This window comes from Penaeus chinensis, chromosome 27 (genome assembly GCF_019202785.1).
Source record: "Penaeus chinensis breed Huanghai No. 1 chromosome 27, ASM1920278v2, whole genome shotgun sequence".
In the NCBI taxonomy this organism is placed as follows: domain Eukaryota; kingdom Metazoa; phylum Arthropoda; class Malacostraca; order Decapoda; family Penaeidae; genus Penaeus; species Penaeus chinensis.
The window spans coordinates 15791907-15801804 of record NC_061845.1 but is presented as its reverse complement, the minus strand read 5'-3'; the positions used below and the strand labels follow the sequence as shown (position 1 = coordinate 15801804).

Sequence of the window (9898 nt, the reverse complement as noted above, 5' to 3'; positions counted from 1 at the left end):
GCAAATTACTGGAATTAAAAAAATGCAATAGCCTACTATTAACAATTATTTCCATGACCTTGCATAAGCAACTTGTCAAGGCAATAAGGCGGTAGGAGATGGCAAATCTGGGATTACCCCCTCCTTTCAATATGGGAATGATGTGGGCGAAGTGCCATGAGTTTGGAAAAGTGTGGCTTTTCCAAATTCCATTGAACACTTCTAGCAAATTAATCATGGCATCATGATTAAGATGCTTAAGATAAACGTAAAATAAAACGTAAATCAAAGAAAAGGGTAAATGGGCGAGACAGGCAGTACTCGTAACTGACTCATTGGTGACTTAGTACAAGTGTAGCTATCTATGTGTAAAAACAAGTAAAATCAAACAAGTACTCACAGTGGGCATAACATAAATTTACACACACACACACACACACACGTATATATATATATATATATATATATATATATATATATATATATATATGCACACGCATACATATACATACACACACACATATATATATATATATATATATATATACATATGTATACATATATATACATATATATGTGCATGTATATGTACATATGCATATATGTATATATACACATATGCATACATACATACATACATACATATGCACACACACACACACACACACACACACATACACACACACAAAACACACACACACACACACACACACACACACACATATATATATATATATGTAAATATATGTATGTATATATATGTATGTATGCATATATGTATACATATGTATGCACATATATATACATATACTTATACATTCTTTTTTAACTGCCAGTCATTCCACTGCAGGACATAGGCCTCTCTCAATTCACTATTGAGAGGTTATATGGCAGAGTCCCCCATGCCCTTCCTAATCAACCGCGGTTCGGCGCGCTAACGCTTGTGCCACGGCGGTGACTTCCCCTACGACACCTGCTTTTGACTTCTCAAGGAGATATGTCGTTTTCTCGGACTCGAGCCAGCAGTCAGAGCGCAGGCATTTTTGCGACTGCCGCGACGGGGAATTGAACTCGGGACCACGAGGGTCGGAGTCCAGTGCATTATCCACTGGACCATCTCGGCAGTCATACATATACATAGATATGAGTATATATATTGACAACACACACACACACACATATATATACACTTATATACATATATCCCCCCCAATCCTTTGCCCGTTGTTGTCCTGGGGGTGCTTAGGAGACGAAGACTGAGACCCAATGATGGGGAACTCCTCAACCTTGGGACTCAGCCATCGACTCAACTAATTTTGCAGTCTTTTTTTCCCACTCATACTTTTCGTTTCAGTTTCTTCACCAATCCCTTCTACTATCCACCTCCTAAGGTGTGAGAGCCATGTTGAAAGGATGAAAGGCTGACTTTATGTCAGTCCTGAACGGCCTCAGGGAACCATGGGCACGGTATTCCCCTGCCATACCTGGCCCTTACCCCTCAAGGGGACCTGAGTGGTGGACTATTTTTTTCCCCAAGATACTCCAGGCTTATCATGGCCAATAATGAAGACGTAACCCCACTCTTAGGGGCAATGAGGCTTGTCCCTTTATCAAATAGCCCCAATCCCAGCTCTCCTTTGACCACGGCTCCGAACACTGCAACAACTCCCCCATCATCAATGCATACTAGTACAGTATCAACCCTAATCAACAACCAACCCCCAGAGACATTTTTACTCTCATAACCTGCTCAACTTCAACACCTTTACTCCCACAACCTCCTTCATCAACCACCTCATCTCCCCTTATTACTATCTTACAACCTTATTGCCCACCTCCCCATAACACTACTCCCTTCAACACTACTCCCTCCTCCACACGTCCCCGCACTTCTACTACCCCCGCCTCTACAAGAATCCTAAATACTCTATTTAGCCCAGCCAAATGGGACCGATTTTTCGTGATCCCTCCCACAGCTCCCTACTCTCAAAACACCCTCCTCTTCCAACAATGCCTCCAAAAACAAGTAGGCAAAGTCCCCGACCACTCCCGTCTCGTCACAGTAACAACTGAAAACCAAGCTATAGCATTAACAAAACTAACTGATCTATGTGGTAATCCCATCCCTACAGAACCACATCCAACCCTCAATACTTGCACCGGAACTGTCTCTATCTCCCCAACAGATTGCCCAATCTATGACAAAGAATGGTCAGATTGTGGAGAGGACTTACTCGCTTGTCTCACAGACTATGATGCAACATATGTACAATGCTACTCCATTCCTCCCAGAGGAAATCGTAAGAAATCCATCAACATTGCCAAAATTACTTTCCCTAGACATGACCATCCCTTTAATGTTTACATAGGTGGGGAATCCCTACCTGTCCGACCATACCAACCTCCTCCTCGTCAGTGCCAAAATTGTTGGCGTTTAGGACACCCAGCCAAACACTGTCATTCCGCAGCTAGATGCCCGCTATGTGCCCAACCTGGCCATACTCGATCAAACTGCTCTGCACAATCACGCACATGTGCAAACTGTGGCGGCCCCCATAATGTATTTTATAGAGGCTGCCCCACCTACAAATTTGAGTCTGAGGTAGCAACTCTCAGATTCAGACTTGGACTCACTCTACGTGAAGCCAGACAGGAAGCACGTCGACGAGGCTTTTCTCTTACCCCCTACTCCAGTAATGTCGCTCACTCTGCCAATCCCCCTACCTCCCAAGCTCCTACACCTTCTCCTAAACCCAACCCCCCTCCATCTAACTTCCCCTCTTCTACCTCCTACCTTCCCCAGTCAAATTATTTTGCCATCCTAAACCCAGACACTCCAATCTCTACCCAATCAAATTCTTTTACCATCCTAAATCCAGACACTCCAATCTCTACTACAGCCCCAACACCTTCCCCTCTCCCTCCCCGCACTACCCGCAGCAGACAGAATAAACGTTCCACCCCCTCTTCCCCTACCTCACAATCACCTCCACCTTCCTTTGCCCCTATTTTTCAGACACCAGACTTCTCTTCACCCCCTCACAAGAAAACCTTTATCTCACAAAACTAACCAACCAACTCCACTACAGAAACTCTTGAAGATATCCAGAACTACATAATCGAGTCCCAAACTAATACTCATCCACCTTCAAATTCTACAACTCCCGCTCCCTCCACACTCAAAGTGACTGCCGATATCCATCCTCCTCCTACTCATATTCTCCCTACACCCAATCCTCCTACCCCATCCCAACAAAACCCAATCCCCCTGACTCCAGCCCCACCTATATTAACCCTCCCACTATCCCCTCTATCCCTTCCACTCCCTCCTGGATACAGACGAGAAACCCTCATGTCACAAGTACCCTCTTCCCCAGACCCTCTACCTCCCGACACCCCTCCTGATACAACACCACCTCCCCAACCTCATTCTTTATCGCACCCTCTAGCACCTTCCCCTTCAAATTCTCCAACACGCACTGCAATCTTTGCCAGTAAATCAACGAAAGTATAACTATCCTTCATTGGAACATTTGCGGTTTCCGAATGTTCCTCTTTCAGTCCCACATATTCTATTGTCATGCCCACGTCCTCCCTACATAGACATCCCAACTTATCAGACATCCTTACAGAATCTCACACTTTCTGCTTTGACAACTTGTTTTTCTTCCTCAAACGCATATATATCCTTCACTTGATCTAACCCTTTACAATACCTCATCTGATCCTAACCCATTCACTCACCAATTCCTTAACCCAGCTTTAACAACTAATCACTAACCCAACCATCCTTCACTAACATTAACTATAGTGCTATATGACCTTAGATGTCTAGCACATTTATTTTGCTTTTAACCATTAACCTTTATATACATATATGTGTATATGTGCACACACACACACACACACACACACACACACACATATATATATATATATTTATATTTATATTTATATATACATGCATACATACAAACACACACACACACACACACACACACACACACACACACATATATATATATATATATATATATATATATATTGTGGGAACGTAGGTTAACAGGGTTGGAAAGTTTCGGAATTCAGATAAACATCCTTTTGTTTGTCCAAATGTTTATATGTTGTTTACGAAAATTATGATTTCCGAACCCTCCTACTGGTTCCTCGTTTCATGAGTCTTATACTCATTAAATGGCTAGCGAACCGTATGTTCGCTGCCTGAACAATAAGAATCCTTATGCTTCTACAGTAAGACGTAACGTTCGGCAAAATGAGTCTTATACTCATTTCAATGGCTAGTGAACCTTATGTTCGCTGCCTGAACAATAAGAAGCCTTATGCTTCTACAGTAAGACGTAACATTCGGCAAAATGAGTCTTATACTCATTTATAAACAGCGAGCCTTATGCTCTCTGTTCCGAACGTCTTCCTTCATGGAGCCTGTCTCTGCGTCTGAGCTCCTACGTGACACGTCCCCTTCCTCCGCGTCTGAGCCACGTGTCACGTCTATGTCTCCCATCCACGTATGCGTCCAGGCTCCCCTCAGGTGAATACGAGTTTAAAGTATTTTCCTTGACATGATATTAATTGTGACAAAAATGACGTTAAATTAATGTATAATTATTTTAGTCTCATTGTCTATCTTTGTTTCATGAATTACAGTTACAAATACTGAGACGAGTAAATAGTAAATGTGTAATGATCTTAGTTGTGTTCCATAAAGCCCTTTAGAATATAATATAATAATTATTAACTTTCTTTTATGATAATACTTAATTTATTGCGCATTGTATGTTGTTGATGTAATCAAGCACAATTTGATTTGCTTGAATAAAAGTACGCTCTGACTCCTTTCTTTGACCGTGAACTGTTATAGAAAATGTGATGTTATGATTTCGAGGGATAACTTGAGTAGTTTTCGTAAACTCTCTGGAGCTTTGTCTTTTCGTAAATAAACCGATATAGCATATATCTGGTCGTTACACACTCCCCCACAATTTCGGAACTAAATTCAAAACGTAAAATTGTAATGACCTGATACTAATACATATAACCCTATATATATTCCTTATACATAAACATTAATACTACGTTGTACAATTTATAGGAACTCATGTCTTTATGAATTCAACAAACACAGACATCTTAAAAGATTGCATTATTTAAGTACAAAGTAGATTGACTCTACAACCGTATACAAAGGAACTATGTGATAATATTACAAATACAACAATTTCTTTACTTCCTGAAGTTTACAACCATTTTCATATTGGGCTGTTAAGGCAATTCGATTCATTCGTTACAGTCAGCTTTCATCACGAGACACAATTTTGCAATTGGTCGTTGCAAAACCGTATCCTTTGTCTTTACTTCAACGGATCTTACATGACCATTATTGTCACAATTAGCACAATGTCTCCAATAGCCACGTTTCTTTTAGTTGTACACCACTTTTGTCTTATTTGTAGTTGGGTTCGATATTCCCTTTGCCATCTTTTCCAAAATACGTCTACCAAGTGCTGCATTTGTTTCCAACGTTTCCTTGAATAGCAGTCTTCACTAAAGTCTCCTAGCGCCATTTCATTACCAGGGCGTAGTTGTAGGAGATGGTTAGGTGTTAAGGCTTCCAAATCAGATGGGACATTTGGGTTAGCTGTCAAAGGTCTATTATTCAATATTGCTTCAGTTTCGTGCATTAGTGTTACTAGAGATTCATCATTCAATGTTACAAATGTTTCCTTGGCCAACGAGTACAGAATTTTTCTTACAGACCTTATCATTCTTTCCCATACTCCTCCGAAGTGTGAGCTAGCAGGAGGATTAAATTCCCACTCTATTCCCTTGTTGATGAGATGATTATTAATCACCTTACTATTAATATTCTGAATTTGTTGCACCTACAAGGTTTGTTCCATTATCGCTTCTTATATATTTGACCACACCTCTTCTTGCTATGAACCTTCTTATGCTTGCTATACATGAGTCGGTGTCCAAGGAATGAGCTATCTCCAGATGTACCGCTCTTGATGCTAAACATGTGAAAATTACTCCATAACGTTTTACTGTGGTCCTACCTCTTTTAACTTCAAAAGGACCAAAGTAGTCCTTTCCAACCTTAGTGAACGGTGGTTCTTCTGGAGTAACTCTTTCCTTGGGTAAGTCAGCCATTTTCTGTTCGCATAGTTTGGCTCTATACTTACGGCAATTTACACAGTTAGCCGTTATACTCTTGGCTATTGCCGCAGCGTTAATTATCCAAAACCGTTCTCTTAAATATGATATCATGGCATTTTTTCCTTCATGTCCTACCTTGACGTGAGCCTCCCTTACGATCAGTTTAGAGACATCAGACTGTTTAGGCAAAATGATTTGGTGTTTCCTCTCAAACGGTATGGCTGAGTTCTTCAGTCTGCCTCCTACTCGGTTATTATAGGATCTAATTTGTACAATGGGCTACCCTTTCCTACCTTTAATGTCATAGTATCTTTCATAGATTTAGTTTCTTCTGAGAAATAATTTTGCTGTTCTAATTGTACAATTACCCTTTCGGCTTCGTTCAGAATTTCCTTTGACAAGATGATATCTTTATCAATTTCCCCCATTCTTCTTTTGTTTGAATTTCCTGCATGCCAGAATTACCCATCCGACAATTCTTTTTAGTTTAGTCCAAGTGGAGTACCTACTGGTTAAACTAGACATAAATGAATCTTCCTTAATTACCGTTGCATGGACTACCTTCGATGCCATTTCGTCCGGTATAATCGTACACTTAAAGTTTCTTGATTCTGGCCACTCTGACATAGGTTTGCTCAGAAATTCTGGACCTTGGAACCATCTACTTATTTTCTCTTCATCACAATTTCCATGCATTCCTCGTGATGCTAAGTCTGCAGGGTTCAAATCTGAAGCAATATAGTGCCAGTCTTCGACATTCGAACCTTCGTGAATTGTGGTTAATCTATTGGCTACAAATGTGTGATAGCGCGTGGTACTATTAGCGATACACTTTAATACCGAAGTACTATCTGTCCAGAAAAACTTGTTTTCGTAATAAAAACCTAACTCCTTACTGACTACATTAGCCAGTTTCACAGCGAGAGTTGCTGCTGTTAGTTCCATTCTAGGAATGGTAATCTTCTTAAGGGGTGCTACCCTTGACTTTCCTACCACTAGGTTACATTCGATGCTCTGATCAGAGTATTGAAATCTTGCATATATAGCAACGCCATACCCACTATCACTTGCATCGGCAAAACAATGTAACTGTACTTTAGCATTTTTAGCTTGCACTTTCCTGAAGCATCTTGGAACTTTAATATTCTCCAGGGAATCTATGGTTTTTATCAATTTCCTATATTCCTTTGATTCCTTATCAGGTATAGGTTCATCCCATTTTAGTCCCTTTTTGGACAAACTTTGTAAGATTAATTTAACAGGCAAAGTAAAAGGTGAGACCAGTCCTAAGGGGTCGTACAAGGAACTAGCCATTGACAGTATCCCTCTTCTATTTTCCTGTTTATCCTTTATGTTTATTTTGAACTCGAAACTATCTGTGGTGACTGACCACACGATTCCAAGAGCTCTTTCTGTGGGCATATTCTGTGTATCTAGATCTAGAGTGTCTATTTGATGTATGCGATCTTCTACTGGAATTGATTCCATTACATCCTTGCTGTTACTGATCCAGCCTCTTAGATTAAATCCTCCCCTTTTGCACAAATCTTTTAAATCCTTGATCATATCAATAGCTTCTTTGGGCGTTGGTACGGATTTCAAGCAATCATCGACATAGAAGTTTTCGCTAATACAGTTCGTTACCTCATCATCGTAAAGTCCCTGATTGTCTATTACGACTTGTCTTAAAGCCATATTAGCACAGGCTGGGCTAGAGATTGCCCCGAACAAATGTACAGTCATTCTAAACACTAGGTTCTATGTTCAGGTCACCCTTTGGCCACCAATAGAAACGTAGGAAATCCCAATGTTTCTCAGGAACTTTAACTTGATAAAACATAGACTCGATGTCACTCATGATTGCTACAGGTTCCTTTCTAAATCTAAGTAACACGTTGTGAAGCTTGGTAGTTAGGTTTGGACCTTGAAGTAAGTGATCATTCAATGAATTACCTAAGTACTTAGCTGAACAATCAAAGACTACTCTCAACTTCGCCTTTCTTGGGTGGTATACTCCATGGTGTGGAATATACCATATCTTTCCGTCATTTCTGCTTATTTCTGATTCAGGTACTTGTTCTACGTATCCCTTCTCATTTAATTTGGTCATGAAGGCTGTATATTCTTTAGCAAATGCTTGGTTTTTGCTGAACTTGTTCTTAAGATGCTGTAGTCTTAATTTTGCATAATTGTTATTGTTTGGAATCTTTAACTCTTTATCATAGAATGGTAACTCCATCTCGTAGCGGCCTTCTACGAGTTTCATTGAATTTTGAACCTTACTTAAAAACAACTTATCCTGAACTGAATTTTCCCTTTTATCATCTATTATTCTTTCTGGGAATTCCATGTTGATTAGTTCTCTTACTAAATAGTCAAGCCCTTTTTGTTCTTCATACCCATTAAGTTCTGTCATACTAGTTTTATAGGATGCTACAAGATCCGCTCCCTGTCATTTCAGAAGACCCCATTGTACCCAACCTATTCTTGTTTTGGCAGCAATTGGGCAATATTCTTCTCCTGATATAATTTCTAATGGTCTATATGCTTCTAGGTTATTGTTTCCGATCAATAGATTTACTTCTCCATCGAATTGTGGAATCTCTAAGTCCTTTAAATGTGACCATTTATTTAAGTCTTCCCTTGAAGGCATAAACCCTTTGCAAATATTTATATTGTCCTGAGAATGAACATTTGATAAGGCTACCAGATCGTTTCCTGTCAAGGCGCTAATTTGTATATCCTTCAGTACCGTTGAGCTTACCTTCCTTTTCCCAGTAAGGGTCTCTAAGTTGTATGTGACCCTTTTTCCCTTACATTCCAGCTCATTCATTAGTTTCTCCGAACAAATAGTTGTAGTTGAACCTGGATCTAGGAATGCTAGTGTCTGTATGGTTTTGTGACTATTCTTCCTTTTAACTTTTACTGGTATGATTGCTAATGTGGCCATTTTATCTGTTCCCTTTGACAATGTATGACAAGCTTCTGCATTTACATTTACCACTTCTTTGGTATTTTGAGCTTCTTGTTGTTCACACCTTTTTTGTAATGTCATGTTTTCAATTTTTAATTTCTCTAATTCAGCCTTTAGATTCTTATTTTCGTCCTGTAGTGGTGTATTCTGTTTAGCCTTATCAAACATTCTCTCCGCATGCATTATTGTGGGATGTTCTAATTTGCACTTAAGGCAAATTTCCTTCTTGAAACATTGAGAGCTATTATGACCAGTTCTTAAGCATGCGAAGCACAATTTCTTTTCCCTTATTAGTTCAACTTTCCCTTTATATTCGAGTTCCTTAAACCTTTTACAGTTAAGTAGCCTATGATTTCCCTTACAGTGATGACATTTATTTTGGTAGTCTTTATCACTACTTCTGTTAATTTCTCTTTCTTGGACTTGTGTAGCAAATACTTGCCTTATCTTAGGGTTATTAGTTTTACCTTCGTTTAGTCGATCCCTACCATATATGGGATGCCTGGCTTTCTTGGCTTCCCTGGAAACGAACTCTGCCAAGTCTGAAAATACTATAGGCTTAGAAGTTTCACCCTTATTGCAGATAATTGTAAGCCACCTTTCCTGCATGCTGTATGGCAATTTCATAACAAGTCTTCTCATGTTATCTGGGTTTTCTAAAGTTTTAACTGAATCCATGCTTAGTATATCATACTTACATCTTGTGAGAAATATGGACAATTTGTCAAGAGCTTTTACATCGTTTCCCTTGATTACTGGCCAATCTAG

The 9898-nt window shown here is 39.6% G+C and overlaps 2 protein-coding genes across 2 annotated transcripts in view; both read right to left on the bottom strand.

Moving 5' to 3' along the window:
• Positions 1-5363: 5363 nt before the first annotated feature.
• Positions 5364-7851, bottom strand: LOC125039313. Its single transcript, XM_047633152.1, has 4 exons — positions 6666-7851; positions 6292-6398; positions 6001-6153; positions 5364-5879 (listed from the first exon to the last, which is right to left on the bottom strand). Exons 1-4 carry the CDS (start codon positions 7849-7851, stop codon positions 5364-5366), a joined length of 1962 nt encoding a protein of 653 aa, XP_047489108.1.
• Positions 7852-8608: 757 nt separating this feature from the next.
• LOC125039312 overlaps positions 8609-9898 on the bottom strand; it is a 2150-nt gene continuing 860 nt past the window's right edge. The window contains exon 2 of the mRNA XM_047633151.1: positions 8609-9898. This exon is cut by the window's right edge and continues 449 nt beyond it. Within this exon, the coding sequence (XP_047489107.1) occupies positions 8609-9898 (1290 nt within the window).